Source organism: Mugil cephalus, chromosome 13 (genome assembly GCF_022458985.1).
Source record: "Mugil cephalus isolate CIBA_MC_2020 chromosome 13, CIBA_Mcephalus_1.1, whole genome shotgun sequence".
Classification (NCBI taxonomy): domain Eukaryota; kingdom Metazoa; phylum Chordata; class Actinopteri; order Mugiliformes; family Mugilidae; genus Mugil; species Mugil cephalus.
The window spans coordinates 18363669-18382073 of NC_061782.1; the positions used below are offsets into that span (position 1 = coordinate 18363669).

The 18405-nt window shown below is 41.0% G+C and overlaps 1 protein-coding gene across 4 annotated transcripts in view; it reads left to right on the plus strand.

The window, feature by feature from the left end:
- The window catches only part of phactr2 (phosphatase and actin regulator 2), a 45170-nt gene extending 26765 nt beyond the window's left edge, over nt 1-18405 (plus strand). For 3 of the 4 annotated variants that reach the window (XM_047603039.1, XM_047603041.1, XM_047603040.1), the window contains exons 2-13: nt 1132-1317; nt 2251-2325; nt 3644-3784; nt 4924-5160; nt 7288-7801; nt 8058-8236; nt 9527-9683; nt 9978-10033; nt 11349-11410; nt 11688-11825; nt 12859-12935; nt 14493-18405. In XM_047603039.1, the coding sequence (XP_047458995.1) occupies nt 1132-1317; nt 2251-2325; nt 3644-3784; nt 4924-5160; nt 7288-7801; nt 8058-8236; nt 9527-9683; nt 9978-10033; nt 11349-11410; nt 11688-11825; nt 12859-12935; nt 14493-14508 (1838 nt within the window). In that variant the 3' untranslated portion in view covers nt 14509-18405. The remainder of the gene's footprint in view (nt 1-1131; nt 1318-2250; nt 2326-3643; nt 3785-4923; nt 5161-7287; nt 7802-8057; nt 8237-9526; nt 9684-9977; nt 10034-11348; nt 11411-11687; nt 11826-12858; nt 12936-14492) is intronic. The other variant, XM_047603042.1, reaches the window with a different exon arrangement.

An 18405-nucleotide genomic window follows, 5' to 3' on the forward strand; every position in this document is an offset into this window, starting at 1 on the left:
TGCGCAATACCATAGCTGTAAAAAAAAAAAATAATAAAAAAAAAATCTTCCTCTGCTTGAACTGCTGACGGAATCTCACGCCACCCCTCTTTCCTCTCTAAGCTCTCTGCACACATGCACATAAACGCACACCCCATCCACACACCCTATGCCAGAAGGTTCACAGCACTTCTAATCTTTCAACAGGAAGAGGAGGAGCTCATAGAGGATGGGGATCTCGCCAAGACACACACACACACACACACACACTTGCCCATGCATTGCAATCACTGTACTGTACTGTGTAGTTCACCACAAAGCTTCACAGCTTTATTCTTTTTTTTTTTTTGTAACTGTAGCTTAGCTCATCTGTTAAATGACTTGGAAGTCATGCAGTGTTGACTGAGCTTTGGTTTAATTTGTATACTGACAGCAATTTAGTTTGCAGGAGCCCGACTTGAGTTATATACATAATACAATAACTGAAAGAGTGTACTGAAATGCTAGATAAAGATATGAGCCAAAGAACCCCAGCTCAGATAATGCCGCAAAAAGTGCAAGTGCTTCTAGGAAGAAATAGGGTGAAGGCGCGGAAGCCTCCATTACATTAAGGGAGCGGCTGCAGGAAAGCCTTAAGTGCCGCCTCTCTGTTCGGAGCGTCCTGCAGCAGTGACCTGAGCGGAGGAGGTCAGAGGAAGCTTGTGTCTGAGAGTGCTGAGCGGTTCAGCTAAAGGGGGGTCTCCACCTTTTCTGCTTTTGCCATTCGATTAAATTGTCAGTGACTAAAGACATAAACCAAAAAAATCTACTGAAAATTACCCCACCTACCACTATTGAATAGAATAGAATAGAAAAGAAAACCTTTATTTGTCCCACAGTGGGGAAATTGCAGTTTGCAACAGCGTACATAGTGCAGAAAAGTAACAGGAATAAAGAATGGACTGTGTAAAAGATAAATAATAACATTAACAGCTGTGTTTCATTATTTTGTCTACTTATATAACAGTGTCTGGACAACAGCTCCATGTATTACAATACAAAGTCGTCCCTCTGTTGCCTAAACACAGCTTTGACGGCCGCTCATGTTTTCATTTGTATCATTGTGCCGCTGTGATGTTTATATTTACGCGTTCGTGCATGCGTGTCTTCTAGTTGATGGGTTGGAGAAATCGTCATCTCTGGCCAGCTGCGACGTGGCGGTGGACAGCGCCACCAACACCCAGAATGCCCACGCGTCGCGGCAGCAGCGAGGCAAGCTGTCATCGCTGGGAAAGCTGTTCAAACCCTGGAAGTGGAGGAAGAAGAAGACGAGTGACAAGTTCCAGGACCTTTCCAAAGGTGAGGTGGGGCGTGTTGCGTGTGGCTGCGTGTGCGCTGTGTGGACAGGTTGACGAGTGGCCGCTGACTCGCTCTCCTCAATCAAGTGCCTGGACAGCGTCAGCACTTGAATTTTAGGATTTGTGTGGGACATTAGGTGTTAACAGGAGCCACGTTTCTCCCGGGAGAGCTTTAAAAGGAAAAGAGTGAACGGTTTGTTTGCAACTCTTGCTGATTCATTCCTGGATTGTTGGCTTGGAAGTAAAAAGGGACAGAAATAAATACAAAGACCAGAGACTCTTCTTCGTCATTGCTGGCAGGTGTTATCTTTTGCTTATTGTGTGTCAGTATGTTTTGTACCTTCGTGTTCTTCTAGATGGTTTCAGGTTTGTGTCTAGGGCTGTTAAGAGAAAGAGAAGGTATTGGGAGTTATCAACTGGGAAGTAGACCACCCACAGACAAGTGGTCATTGTTTTAAGTTTCTCTTTGCAGAAGATCAAATTTCCAAGATTATCTTGTTGTTTTTCCACCAATTAAAGTCTTTTCTAAAGTTACTGTATAAACTAGGTAGATAATTTGTGTACTCTCATATAGAATGAGCAGATCTTATTTTTTAAGAACCTATGCTCAGAAAAGATTCATCTTTTTATTTTAAGAGATCAGACTAACACATCTTTTCAGATCTCACTGTGAACGAGGCAGATTGGTTTGCGAGTCATCAGACAAAAATAATGCATTAGCTATAGCACGTAGAGGGAATTCACTTAGTTCCTCTTTTGTGCCTCTGTTTGTGGCTTTGTTGTGTGTAGTGTGGGGTGGGGTGGGGATTTCATTTATGTTTACGCAATAGAAACAAAGCTGTTGTGAAAAACTTTTGGAGACTCCTTTGTGAATTAACGGCTGTGGACTTAAGCTCTTGCACTGAATCATGCATGATCTCATTCGGCCTTTCAGTTCTAGAGAGGAAAATCTCTACGAGACAAACGAGGGAGGAGCTCATCAAGAAAGGAGTTCTCATCCCTGAGCAAGGTTTGTTTTTTTTATCTACTCTTATCTTTATGTCCAGCGTTTGCAATTACAGTTTGTGTGATTGACTTGTTTTATTTGGAAAACATTTTATGTTTATGTCCAGATGTGGATGATGTAATTTGTAAGCAGGGATTGACATTAACTTTTTTGTTCACTAGCCACTGCGGCTAGTTGTTATTAGCCACTCAGCATTTTCACTAGCCGCAATTTAGTTTTTGGGAAACAATGGTTGTCAGCGTGGGTTTGATTAATGTAAATGACCCTTGTACACACATATCAATAAATGTTGCAGATCATTATCAAGTATTTAGCTCCGATAAGTTTCTGCCAAAGCTCCTTTTATATGAAAATATGCAATCTATAGTAATAAAAAGTGTAGTTTCTTAACACATATTAAAAGCCCGCTTACAAATAAATTATTCAATGTGACTCAAAACAATGATTCAAAGAGATTTTATTCTTGTAAAATTAGCTTCCTAGTTATTTTCTTTTCTTCTTCTCTGTCGGGAACATGTTATTCTTCAGCCATGTATCCATTGTTTTCTTCTCTCCAAATAAATGAAATGCTATATTTGGAAAATACTCCATTTTCCTAGTAGTTAAGTGAGTTAAAGTTGGGTTGCCAGGGGCAACAGTGTTTATTTCGTTGTCAGGGGCAGCGGAGGTTCATCAAGAAATAATCACCGTTGAATATTGGCGATTCGCCAATCAGAATCAAGTATTCAAGAGAGCCGTGTTCGTTAAACAGCTTTTTTTTCTTTGTCTCCACATCTTGCGTTCCATCTTCAGCTTTTCTTTTCTTTCTGGGAGTTTTAGGGCCGTAGTCTCACTTTGTATTTCGTTTATTATTTCAGATGCCGTTTGAGAAAACTACAATTAAAAAATGTATATAAAATTCAGCCCGCCAAAGTAGCTAGGGGCACTGCTGTGTTACCCACCAGTGTTGAAATTCACCCACATTTGGCAGGTTGGCATGTGTTAATGTGAAGCCCTGTTTGTAAGCGATGACCTCTTAAAGCTGCGGTGTGGATGTTTTGTCTCCCCCTTTTGGCAAACAGAGTAAAGACACCATAATTAATAGTTGACATGTTCATATTACTTATGTCTAGAAAATCACATGCTTGTGTTCTGAAATACAGAGAAATAATAGCAATAATTAATTATTTAGACCTTAAATGTAATAGCTACATAACCTACGGCAACTATTTTACAAATATCAACCTATATGAGAGCAATAAGGTTCCGTCTGTGCTCTGTCAAATGTAATTACACTTGCCCAAAGAACAGAACATTACAGCACGTGTTTCTTCTCTCCTAGATGAACCGATCAGCAGTGAAAATCTGAACGGTCATGCCACATCCAGCTTGACATCAGAAGAGGTCAAAGTCGATATCGAGACTCCAGACATTCCTCTTGAGGAGCAAGCTGCTGGGCCGGTCAACACTGACGACAAAACGGGTAATTTCTTTGAATCTGTTCAGTAATCTTTGTCATATAGTGTGACATGTATCCCATGGCTAACAGAGTCATCACTAACCTTCAGATTTCTGTTACAGTTGACTTCAGAACTGGTTAATATTCTTCCTCTGGCATATAGCAACTGTCACATTTTGTTTAGGACTTTGCTTTGTTTATTGCGAGAAAAAGCTCTTTTCCTCCAGTTTTGTGACAAAAGTTGTGTCCCTAGATGTTTTTCTAAAACATTATCAGCATCTCCAGGTATTAATGTCTTATTCGCTGACATGTTTTTCACAATGCTGGGTTTCTAGATTATTTTAGTAAATGTCAATTTTCTCATTTACAGAAGAGAAAAACAAACTTTGTTGTGGCTCATCATGGAGCTACTGTGCATGAACTAGAAACTGTGCTGTAGCCATCGAGTCCGCTACTAAATGTTTGCCACTAGATTGTAATTGTCAATCAATATGGCTCCACTGTACCAAGCAACAGATGGCTGAAACATGGGGTTACTCAAGAATGTGGGACTTTGGAGCCCTTTAGCAGATCCTTTTTTATATGCTTGAAATAATTATCGAGGCTTTTTTTAGATGCCTTGAAATCTTTTCCTCTTGGCGGTGGAATGCGTCTGTAAAGTATGTGCACCAGTTCTCTGGTTAACATTGAATTCTCTGTGGGATCCACGAGCGGGACTAATGTGTTTGGATAGATATTCCCATTATATCAGGCTGCAGTAGACATTCTGGACATCTCCTTCCTCTAATGCCTCCATCTCCCTCAGGAGACAGACCGCTCTCCTTGCGTCTGATGCTGCTTAAGTGTTCGTGCTGTTTTCATCCCAACCCTGTTAGCATTGAACTTGTAGCCATTTGTTTGTTCGTTTGTCAATAATCAGGAAGGCACGGGCAACAAACACTGAAAATACAGCAACAGAACACACGTACCGTCGCACTGGAGGTCGGAAAGGTTAATGAGTAGATTTAATCTGTCAAGAAAGGTTTCAGACGACTCTTTCCTGGAGTTTATCTTTTTTCTGTGCTTGCCTGTCTGCATGTCCAGATCTTTCGCCTTTTTTTCGGCCTCCATTTTTAACCTGTGAACACTGCACTTTTCTTTCCTGCTCCCTCTGATCTGCTCAGAGAAGAGTGATACTAAACCCATCGCCCGCACAAACCAGGGTCGACCTCAGGCTAAGAAACAGCAAGGCGCCACTCTGCCCGCTTCCTCCAAAGGTGCTGGTAGCACCGGAGCCACGACAAGACACAAAGATGGTTCTGCGGGGGGTAAAAAGACAGCTAAAACCACAGTCAAGACTGGCTCAGCCGCACAAGCTAAAACTAATCCACGGAATACTAACAACACTAGTCGCGGGACTGGTAAGTTCAGCTAGTTATGTCTGAAGCCAGTCCACGTTCTCGCCTGCCTGCCTGCCTTCCTGCCTTCCTGCATGGAAAAAAAAACGCATGTATCAGTGTTTGAAGGGAAACAGGACTCACTATAAAGCACCTGTAATCCATGGCTCCATTCGCACACCTTCATGTATTTCAAGTGTTTGCCAAGTCTGTGTTAAGTGGCTACAAAAATGTTTCCCCTGTTTGTTTGTCCTTCTCATCCTTTCCCCATTAGAATGGCTCTCCAGTCAAGTGAGTAACTGTAGAGGTCCTTCGTTTTTGATCTCTTTTCTGAGAAAGCAGAAGTGAAGATTTATTTGCGTACCTCTGAAAGTGCCTCTACAGTACAACTGTGTGTGTTTGTGTGTGAAAAACAGAAACATGAGTGCATGACGTTACTCAAAAAAATAGTCCCTTGACAAGCTTGTGTCATTTTGATGGCATGATTGAGAGGCGGCGTTCATTCTTCTCCCACATGCGGCATGGTTAAATGAAGCAGCGATACCGCATGTGATGTCCACGCAGTATTTTCTAAAGACTCCTTTGTGTGCATTGTTGAGTTATTGGGTTGTTTCGTTATTTGTTCGAATAACATTTCATTCCTTTCCCCGGGCTGCTTTCACGAGCACACAAAGACACTTCACACACGAAAAGCTGCTTCAGCCAGTATCACCTCCGGCATTCTGTCACAGTTTTGAAGATGTGTTCAGGAATGGTCACTAAAATAGGATTGTTGACTTTATGCTCTAATAGAGCAGTTAATGTTTTCACTTTTTTCACACTGGTTTACTTTGTTATTCAGCTGAACACTGACAGTGTTTTTAATTGTGAACTGTTAGTTTGACAGAAAAAGAAACTAGAAACTATGAACTGGGGTAGAATTTACACGTGAGAATCTAAAGATTCATTTGAACAACAGTTGTTTGAGTCATGAAACAGTCATATGGTGAACTGTACACACTGCTCTGTGAACCACATGTCAGTGTTTTCCCTTTGAGGGAAACAGCAACCAAAAGGGGGAAATGTATATTCCCTGTGGTTTGATTTGGTGATGGCATTCACTAGTTTACAATCAGTTTTTCCATACAGTCAAATGAAATTCTTCTGTTAAACCATGTTCGGTCAGAGGAGACGCGTCAGTGATCAATGATAGGAAGACGGAAACACTGACTAACATCCAGCAGCCTGCTACGCAAGATCCACCCCACGAGTCTTCCTGAGACAAACATTAGTCTTGTCCTGCGTTGATGTGTTGAACAGGAAACCAAACATTACATACATAACATTACCATTAGACAGTGACTTAACTGGACTTCTCCTGTGCGTCTAACAGCATGTTAACACTCAGCTAATGTTCCTCTTTTAATATCAAAGCCAAGAACATATTTTCTGCCCACTCTGTGTTACCTATAGTATTACTATATATATCCATCTCAGCTGGAGCCAGCGGGCTATTATGTCTCTCCAGCTCGCTGAAACATAGTGCAAGTTTGATGCACACTTGTTTTTAATAATACAAACAAATTAATATATGTTTAAAACACGATGAAAAAAAATGAGATGCATAAATGTTATTTCAGTTGGTCTAGTGTAATATATAGAATTTGTATGAATGGTTCTAATCCTGCACAGAACAAGTAAAATCTTGAGTTGATATTATCCAGATGATATGTGCCAATGTATAAACAGTATTGCAGTAGTCCACATATTCCTTCTTCTTCTTCATCATCTATTGTGCTCTTGTGCCACCAAATTGCTGTCAGGTAATATGAATGTATCTGGGCTCAATCAGATTACTCAAAGTTTGTGAATGCATTGCCCCGTATATATGAAAGGCTTCACCAGAGAGGTCAAATATTGGCATGCAGATTGTGACTGTATACAACATTATTTTTATCATTCATTGCATTTCAAGAAGCATGTGTGTGCATGTTCACATTGCAATGGCGATAAAAATACCGATGACCAAATCTTTTGGTCACCACTAGATGAAACCAGGCTCACGCCTTCTGCTCCCACATGATTCTTTTTTCATGTTCTCTGAAAACAACATCAAATATGGGCAAACAAACTTTCCCTTTTTAACGTTTGCTTCATCTTGCCTCTCCTCAGCCAAATCCTCTCATCCAAAGAAGTCAGGATGCACAGCAAAAACCACCACCTCCGCCACCACACCTCGTTCTCGTTTGTCCAAGGACGCCGGCGCTGCAGCACAGACTAATGGGACAGATGCAAAGACCGGCCGGAAATCGGACACTCCCACCTCTGTACCTCAAAAAGCCTCTGCAGAGACTTCTAGCAAGCCTGTGGAGTCAAAAGACACAAAGCCTCTGTCATCTAAAGCCTCAGGCAATGAGACAGAGGGCACTCAGGCTGCTTCTAAACCTGGTTTAGAGCCTCCCGCTCCCAGTGCCTCGTCTGCAGGTGAGGAGGAGCACAAAGGTGTGAGTCCAGAGGCTACGGCCCAGTCTTCCCATGTTAGCGCTGCTACAGAGGACACATCGTTCACAGAGGGCGAAACAGACAGAAGCCCACAGGGGGACGAACAGAAGAGGACGGAAGAAGAGGAAGGAGGAGATGGAAAGAAGAAAGAAGAAACAGGGTGTGGTGCAGAGAATAGCCCGAGGTAAATATCTAGTTACAACATGCAAGTTGTTGATCCTTTGCATTCCTTATATTCATGTCCTCTATATCTGAGCGTTATACATTATACTAGTCCTACTGGAGTCACATAATAAATCCTCGAATGATTATTCATATAAGGCATTAGTTCATTGACAGTAGTTCCATTATTGCGCAGTAGTATCAAGTATTTGGTGACTGAAGCTTTGCAAATCTCAGGATATGTTCTATTTCCGCTCACACTGTCTTGTATCCTGCAGGTCAGCAGAAGGCCAAGCAGAAAAGCACAAGGGCCTCAGTGTAAAAACGGAGCATGCTGAAGTGACAGTGATCCCCGACAGGCCGAGAGACTGCCAAGCCAGCGACTCCGACTCCGACGGACCAATCCTGTACAGGGATGAGGATGAAGAAGAGGAGGAGGACGACGAGTACACAAACAGTATGGCATTGGTTTTGTAACATGTCACACACCAGTGGACATCTCCAGGGAGCATGTGTAAATGGTTTCTAATGCTGGATAAAAGTGACAGATACAAGGAGCTCTAGGTTTTAATTTGCGTTGGACACAGTGGCGCGTCTAAGATGTTCGCTGGCTTCGTTATGCACTTTCACGCCCAGCTGGTCATGTGTCATGTACCTCCAGTATGTGGTGTTAATCGGGCGGATCAGAGTTTTAAGTACCACTTAAGCTTTAGTTGATGCATCATTGGAAGAGGAAGAATAAGTGATGGTGGTTATCTTGGTGTCGTGTGGTTACCATTTTAGATTAGGTCAAGCACATTGCTCGGAACAGAGCGGTTTCTGGTAGTTCTAGAATCATCCTACAGAGTTTGGCAGTTCCAGATCTCCCTACAGAGTTTGGGAGTTCCGTAATCTCCCTGTAGATGTTAGAATCTCCTCTCAGACTGGCGTAGAATCTCTCTACAGATTTATGGTAGTCCTAGATTCTCCCTACAGATTTTGTAAGTTAATAATGTTTAGATGTCTGTGAATTCTAAAATACATTAGATGTGTTCTAATTCTACAAGCTCCGTTCAGATGTTTGTTTGTTTGTTCTAAAATTTCATGCTGGATTTGTCCTAGGTTTGTAATCTCCCTGTAGAAGTTTGTTGGATCTAGAATCTCCCTGTAAATTTTGGGGAGTTTGAGAATCCTCCCATTGATGTGTAGGGATTATAGAATGTCCTTACATTCATTTAGGAGTTCCAGAATCTTACTGCAGATAGACGATGGTTCTAGAACCTTAGACTCTCTGTATTTTAAGCATCTCCCTAAAGTTTCTTAGTTCTGGTTGGTCAATAAATATAAACAAACACAATTGCTCTGGTTTTAAAAAAGTTTTTAACAATAAGTGCCTAAAACATTTTATGATTATTGTTAAAAATAATAAAGTCCCAGATCTCTTTGCTTTTAGAATGACATAGTGTCACTATAAAGTGACTGTGAGCGCAGAATGTCACCGATGTCACAGATGTTATGAACACCAAGTGATGCCGCAGATGTTTTGTATAGATAATCTGGTCTCCATTAACAGACATTTAATCCAATATAATTCACACTTTTGCTAACGTTAGTCATTAAATTGCACTTATTACATTATATATCCAGGGTGATGTTTTGAATTTGTTTAAGATGCCCGTTCATTATTACCTGCCGCTTATCTCGCTGCACGTATTGCACAGCACTGATAAAAATGCCAACTCCTGTGGCTGTTGCAACCCTGTTCCAGGCTCTTTGGCCAGCAAGATCCGACGACGAGACACCCTGAACATCAAGCTGGGCAACCGACCCAGCAAGAAAGAGCTGGAGGAGAAAAACATTCTGCCGCGGAGCTCCGAGACTGAGAGACACGAGCTACGCCAGCAGATAGGCTCCAAACTAGTCAGGTACACACTCACACGCTCAGACACACAAATCATGCTGTGAAGATGTAGGTAGGTGTTACTTTTCATCATAGATTTGGCATAGCTGGGAGAGACTGCTAATTATTATTTGGTGTAGCTGTGGGTGGCGTGCTGGTACAAATGATGCACAGTAAAAATCTGTGCTGAAGTTTGCCCCATTCTACCAGATGAGACAGGAAGACTGGTGGCGAATGAAATGTGTAAATCCCAAAAAATGTCATTGTGTTTGAACTGGTCCCTAAATCTTTTTTTTTTTTTTTTTTTTTATTAATTTAGGCGCCTGAGCCAAAGACCCACCACAGAAGAACTGGAGCAGAGAAACATCCTCAAGCGTAAGTCTAGGAAACACAGTCTGGAAGCTGAGGGGGGATGTGATGCACCAGATTTTCAATCATAATACTGGAATCATATAATTTTAAAACTATTACACCACGAGGAATCTGTGCGGACACATAGGAAGTGGTATTTGTGGCGTTCCCGCGGCACAGTGGGAGTCTGTTGCTGCCACATTCAGATCTTCAGATACGGCCTTGTGTGTCTCATTAATCAGACGGATGAGACAGATACGTCCGTCTAAATTATGTTGGAAGCTCTGTGTCTCTCACACTGGAGCGATGTGTTCAATCACACTGAGGTTGCTACGTCTCTAAAAAGCTTGGCAACCTCAAAAGTCTAGTTTGCTCCTTCTGAGCAGTACTCCATAGTGATAAATAAAACCAGTCTTACATTCAAACTGCGTAATAAAAAGATATAAATCCTCTCTTTCAAGCAGTATGTATTATTTGTTTGTCAGGCTACCAGGCAGGATTTAAATCACACCAGAGGAGGGTTTGTGGCATCTTTGTACTTCACACAGACTTTGAGGACTGGGAAATATTATCTCATTTGCTGACAGCCTAGCTGAACTAATTTGAATAGTTTTTTTTTTACTCTGCTTATGACTAAGCAGTTGTAAGATATCTGTCTCTGTACTGGAAAATAACATGATTTATCATTCAGTGCATACAGAATATATCTATAGTACCTATGTACCTAAATATAATGTGGGCACAGCTTCCTTAGACATGGTTTCTAAAGTTTATCCCTTTGTGGCCACAGCTTATACATCAATAGACACTTGTTTGAAGTTTTAACATGTGTGATAATATCCACTGACTTAAAGTCTCATTACACACGTCCAGTGTTTAGGTATTCAGAGTAATGTACTGCTTCAGTCTGTTCATGACACCAAGACAACTGACATTTATTGAGTGGCCTTTCACTAAGGAAAGAACACAGTAAGAAAAAAAGTAGCTTGTTCGAGTCATGGGACAGCAGAGCTAAGGCGACTGGTTTCTTTGCCACGGGTCTGAGACGTCTTGTATTTCAATCTCTGATGGGACAAAGGTCAAGGAGTTCACGAGCTCCTCAGGCCAAGTCCCCCACGAGCTCTTTACATCCGTTTGTGTACAGCACATTCATACAGATTCCAGGAGAATGTTTGGATAACAGACTTAAGTCACACGATATATTCATTTTCCCCTTTTGGTTTTGTTTTATTTGTAAAATCAGTCACTGACACAGATGCCATGGACCTGCTTCGTCCTAATTAGAAGCAGAAGCTCAAATGGTGGGTGTGAAATGACTTTTCTGCTTCTCTACATGCAGGGAAGGACGAGGCCGAAGAGCAGGAAGCCAAGCAAGAGATTAAAAGGAGGCTCTCTAGAAAGGTACAGTAAACACCAACCACACACGTACACACACAGATGAGAGAACAGACAGGACATGGTGAATCTATATTTAGCTGCTAATATGTTTTGCTCCACCTTATGAGTCATGGTAGGAGGCAGAAAAGATGCTTTATGCAGAGAGATCAGGCCATCTAGTGGACGCGGCTGGAAGTGAGATTTCTGCAGAGGAGTTGGATGTTTTTTTTCATTTAAAACTTAACAATAAAAAAAATACAATGAATGAGTTTCTCTTCCCCTTTCTCTTTGTGTGTGGTAGCTGAGTGTGAGGCCTACAGTGGCAGAGCTCGTCGCTAGGAGGATCCTGCGTTTTAATGAGTATGTGGAGGTAACAGATGCCAAGGATTATGACCGACGGGCAGACAAACCATGGACACGGCTTACTCCTGCTGACAAGGTACTGTCGTTGTAATGCAGTGCAGTGTCAGTGTCAAAACTGATTCTAATCAGTTTTAGCCTTATTATCTTGCAGCCTTTTTCTAGTCACCATTGCACAATCTTTAATGCTTATAACTGCCTCTATTTTCCTTCGGGAACGCTTAACGAAATATTTTGGAACCCGACTGCATGAATTTGACCCCGTTCAGCCACAAGAGCTTTACCAATGTAGCCTGGCTCACAGTCGACGTTCCAGTTCATCCCAAAGGTGTTGGTTAAGATTGAGGTCAGGGCTGTGTGCAGGCTTTCGTGCAGAAACAGTAAAAACTGTAAATGTTGCTTATTTCTTAATAAAAACCTCCTCATAAAAGAAGAAAAGTCCTCAGGGTGGGCTTGAGGGCAGTTTAAATGTCAAGCCTGCCCCCTGCTGTTCGTATCCAGAACAACACAACATAATAATCTGTAAAATCACACCACCGAACCATCACAGACTTCAGAATATCTCTTCTAGGTTCACGAAGAGTCTCAGTCCAGTCATTGTATTTCAAAAGCAGCTGGACTTTTTTTTTCCTTAGATAGTTTAATGTTAGTATGTCACTAACATTACAATAATTCGGTAAACCATTAGTAATGTTTTTTGATAGCACGCTAACTCAAACCTCATCTAATCAAAAAATAATAAGCACAGGACACATTGATACTGATGTGTACCCTGCTCGTAATATATTGAATCCTGCATGTGTGGTGGTTATGGATGGTTCCCTGAAGCAAAGTCAGAAACGTGGCCTGTATTCACAGGCAGCTCAAAATGTCCATTTAGGAGCCCTTAGGCATCTTTAGATTTCACAGAGAAACCGCCAGGAGACCCTTTAATCTTATTGGTAAATCAGCATGGTGGACACGGTCACTGGCCTGCAGACTAGATGTGATTAGATAGTAAAACCCTGTGCTGTGTGTTCAGAGGGCGCAGGTGGTCTCATACATTCAGATGTTATTAACAATTTGTGCCTGTGTTCTCTGCTCCCGCCCCCCACCCACCACCCCCCACCCAGGCTGCTATCCGTAAGGAGCTGAATGAGTTTAAGAGCCGGGAGATGGAGGTTCATGAAGACAGCAAACATTTCACCAGGTACTCAAGCGGTCGATGGGTTCCACCATTTAACCCCACCCTCATTAGTAATTTATCACAGTAAATCCTGTTTATTAGCTCACATTGATCAAATTTGTATTATTCTGATCCCCCGAAGCCATTCTGGTCTCCACATTAAAGTCATGACATACTCCTTGGTGAACTGCAGTTCGTTAGCCACTGGTTGCCAATAAAGCGGAGGTTTGCTTTATTATTAGCTCATGTGTGAGACTGATTGCACACATCTCCCCCAGTAAGAACTAACACAGTTTTTATTATAAATAGATTTCAAAACAGCTACACGATGGTTCACTGGATTTCTCTTTATCATTCATGTCAAAATAGTTGTTATAAATAACACTTGAGTCAAACAACCGTGGGTTATCCTAAGTGTCTGACACAGGATCTGAATATAAGCAACAAATGCCTACAGAGAGAGGAAGCGGATAAAAATTATCTAAATACTTCCTGTTTGTAATTTCCACTGTCATAAATATATTCACATATTAAGAAATTGTCCTTAAGAGGAGTTGTGAAAGGCTCATCCTTTATTTCCTCCTTTGCTTTTTGTGTGTGTGTGTGTGTGTTGTAATTTTTACTAATAGCCCCTTTATGGGTCATGCCAGCATTTAGACCGTTATAAAAACATTTATTATATAAGCACCATTTTCCTTCCCTAAAGCCAATGCCTGCAGCTCAAAGTGGTCGAATTTCTTTTAGATCAAAAAATAGCAGCAGCTGATACGTAAAACAAGCTCAGACTTTGTATTACTTGCTTTAAGAAGCACCTGAATGCAACCCCCATGGCTTCTATCATGTGATCAAATAGGATTAGATTAATTTGTCCTCATCATGTGAAATGATAATGCTACAAGGCTACTGCCTTCTAAAGGTCAGCAAATAAACATTTTTTTTTGTTGTTAAGTTTTAGTCTAAAGGTCTCTCTCTCATGTCTCAGATTGTTGACTTATGATTACGCGGTCAGCCTCAGATTGGTCTGCTGACCACCAACCAGAGGACTCCCATCCTTTGTCAAGTCCAGACTTCCTCTGTTACTGTGGCTAGGTTAGACAAACAATATCCATGTCGGGGTCCATTTCCATAGAAAAACATTGAAAACCTGCAATAATACAGTCTAGAGGTAATGTGGAAAGCTAACATTAGCACCTGTGCTAATGTTGGGAGACACTGGAACAATTACAGGTCTTTGTCTTGTACAGTTATTTTTGAATAATCAGAAAGGTTTCAAGGAAAAAGGTAATAACGCTAGTAGTAACAAAGGGTCAACTGGTCAGATGGCCAAAGCACTTCAACCAGAAGACATGGCCTATTATTCTTTTGACTTTTGAATTCAATTGAATAATGTATATTAATACATATATTGTGTATACGTTTGCACACTAGTTTGAATTCCAAAATAAAACTTGACGGCGACAGTAACTTTATGTTTTAGTAATATACCACATATAGAAATTCCTGTCATGATCTAAAAAATGACTTTCTATTATATCTGGTATGTATTTTTTTTTAACATAACCTCTGTGTTTGTGTTTTCAGATTCCATCGGCCTTAAGTGCTATCCTGGACGTCATCTCCCGGGCCTCCAGACCCTCTGGCCACTCTGCTTTGGATTCCAGTCCACCATTTTTGGTGTTTGTCATAGCAGGAAAAGTGCAGGTGTAATTGATAACATTAAACATGGCTGCAATCCATTCTGGTGAGCCAGCCCCAGGCCCTTGGCGTTGCGCATGCTGGCTCGCTGTCACAGAATGGACTGAGTCACTGTTACTGAAATTCATTGAAAGGATTCATTTCATCTATCGGCCCTGATTTATTTACATATTATATCTATCAGGACAGCTACATGTGTGTCTTAAGGTCTTGGCGATCCAAAGGCACCAATGAAACTTTTGCACATATCTATAGTCAGAACAGTGGTGTTTATAGTGCTCTGATTAAAACCAGTTATTTATTATAGACTATCAGAATGAGCTGGTATAAATGTTTTTGTTCATTTGTTTTTTTTTTTTAAAGCCTATCGGGAGTTTGCAGGGAGGAAATATATAATTAGCCCTGTAACAGTGAGTGTGTACAATGTAGAGAATGTGTCCATGCCAAGGTATGCCATGTCATAAACTGACAAATGGCCATATATGGGCATCCTCCCAGAACAGGAAATAGGTTTGATTGGATGGCTTCATGCTGATGTCACTGGCCATGTCACAGATCAGAAGGGAGGAGAGGCAGTTTGTTCTGCTCCGATGTGCCTCTCCGTGTTGAATCAGAAATACTGCAGTTCATTTGCAGACATACCTAAAGCATACTGCCACAAGAGGGCATTATATCATAAGAGTTATCCAAGGGGATGAGGAGGCGCGTGTAGATAAAGAATAAATACCCTGCCAGTGTTATATTTATAACTGACGGACACCTGAGGCTTTATTAGCGATCTGCAATGGAAATCACACCCCATCCTAGCTAATTAAAATCCCTCAGTACACTTCTCTGATGATACATGATGACCGTGTACCGTCGTATATCCTGAGTTATAAAATATTAACGTTTGATCACAGAGGAGAACATTCTTTTAAACTACAGGTTGTTATTTCAGGCTCTTCTCATAGGTTGGGGCTCTTCTCATAGAGTGACCAAAGAAAAACGTTCATTGAGAGGTTACAGGTCTGATTTTGTTGGGTGGACTTAATATGAAGGTTTTATGAATAGAGAACAAACACCACTGAGGCAATCAGCCTCTTGAATAATTGGAGTAGTACTTTAATTTCCTTTCCTAGAACATGCTTTTTCCATTCAGCCAAGTCAGTTTATTTAGGGCACATTCAAAGACAAGTGTTGACCACAGTGCTTTAATCTGTCAGTCTGTGAGGAGTTGCCCTGACATGCAACTTGAATCAGTTTTTAGCAACCAAAAAAACAGAAACATGGTCATTTAAAGTGATTGCTCTTCTTTGGATTTCATATTTAAATGTGCAGATACATGGATATTTAGAGCGTGTGTAGATTTATGAGGTGGTTCAGTCTTACAATTTTTCTGTGTCAAGATGTACTCCGAATCTCCTGTGTCGGGGAAAGCCAGCTGAGCTTTAGAAACTATTTCCATTGCCACGTGAGAGTAGTTGTTGGCTGAAACGTGATTGACAGATTGAGCTTGCTGACCTCCAAAAAGCCTCCGATCTCATAATAGAGCCTCAACCTCCGCAAACACTCTTCATTGTTACAAATAGTAAATGTTGTTTTTTTCCCCTCTTTCTTTCTTCTTCCAATTGTGTAGGGGTTGTAAAACAAAATAATGTACAGCGGTGGAAGAGAACCAACAGTATTCATTCATGTCGATGTCTATGTTGTTATATATATTGATTATTTTGTACAGAATGTATATCAAGCATGTGCATACGTTGAAATCAGTTTTACTACCAATATGATACAATACAACTTTGATGTGAATGTTTTAAGCTCTAACTATAGTTGTCTTTTGTATTATTCATTCCTAGGTAAAGAAAAAAGACAGTGCGGTTCACATTCAGGTGTTGTTTCCAAGCAGCATCCAGCACTGTTTCCTAAGTATGCCTCTAAATATGCCCCAATAAAAAGGCAGAAACATAAATAAGTAAATGCGATGCATCATTGCTTGCAGATTTCCTAGCTTCTGTACAGGTGAATATGGTGCACAGGCAGTAAATTCTAATAAAAGACGAGAAAGCCTACATTTTCAAACTGAATCTTACCCAGTGGTATACTTCTAATAGGACGGTAATATAATCCAGGGGAAGCCTAACTGGTAACACTTAACTGCATTCTCATTTATAAGCAGGATATTGTAAATACAGCCAATAAATAAATTATGTAGTAAGCAGAGCAGCCAAAAAAGGCAGTTTAATTACATCTACAACTGCCTAAGTTGCGAATACGGTGTAACATAATGCAGAGTTTTATGTTTTAAACACATTTATAAACGGTTATAGCCTTTGTGCGGATAAAAGCTTCCTATCACATTCCGACTGCACTTGCTCGGTTAGCAGTCGTTCAATTGGAAACAGAGACACTGGTGATAAATTAATAAACAAGCAAAATGTATTTACATTTGTCTAAAGGTATTTCTGAAGTTGTTATATAGTGCATATCAATGCTAAATCAACAGGCTAGGCTGGAGAGTGATCTCTTTTAAAGCAACACTATGTGACTTCCGTTGAGCAGTGACAATAGCGGCCTCTGTGGCCACATGTGGTCATTACGTGTTTCTAAATTCTGTTTGGCTTTCAGTCCAAGGGGTGAAGGGTGCAGAAACACAGCCTCTCATTTCCTCATGCAGCAAACACTAAATTATCATCTCAATACAAACTCTCCAAAGCAACAGACACTGATATTTACTTGTGTGGATGTTGGAAACTGTTTACACTGCTGCTCTTTGTGGATTCTTCTCAGCTAATTTATGTCGTGCCAGACTCTCTTGCTGTAAGCGCCCGACTCCTCACTTAGCAGACGGCAGTGGCCTCACTTTCTGCCACCGCATCCCCTTCTTTCCCCTACTCGGTGAGTCAGGTTTCAAGTTCCTCTGCCGTTGTCATTTCACTGCAGTGGAGACGGGGGCTTACCGAATTGGAAGAACAGGCACCACAAAAACAACACATGAGGAGCAGGAGGTAGTAGCTGCCAGTGGCATTACCATTACCATGTTGGTTTCTGAGCACTAGTTACAGGGCAAATGACACAGCCCTAACAGAAGGTTGTGGATTCAACTCCAATCAGTTTCAAATCAGTCACACTTATACTTGGTGGTGGTGGGTGATGTGCTTTGTTGTGGTCAATTGGTTCCATAATGTTGCTTTAAAAAGAGATGACTCTCTAATACTGGGACTGTTTTCATCTGTGTCCTTGTCTAAATTCCAACCATATTTATACTGAAGGCACAGAGGGAGTGAGTGTTTTGGTCCAGAATAAGATACAATGGTGTTTAGTGTTAGACCTGGCAGTGTTAATCACTGCAGCTGAGTTTTAAAAAAAAAATGTTCATGCCTGCAGTCTATCTCATCTCATCTATATGCAAAGTAAGCGCTCCCCCACTTCAACACTCCATAAAATGCTCCAGAGAGCAAACTAAATGAATATGGGGAAAAAGTATTTCTTCAAGTTTCCACTCAAGTCAGAGTAAAACACACATGCCATCTGCTGCAAGTACTCATCTGTGATGCCGTCGACTTCCACCAGTTCATGAAAATGTGTACATGTGAGAACATCTGTTTGTGGCCTGCACTGTCACTTCAGGGTTTAATCAGGTTGTCAGGAGGAATACATTCATTTTCTGCCTGGGACCGGATATTTTATGGACTCCAAGCGCCTTTACTGTATGTCTGGCATCAAATCTAAACAATGATCTTATATATCCATAAAAAGAGCTACTGTTATGTCGAAAATGTGTATAATGTTTTTGTATATAAAAAACTATGGAAAATCA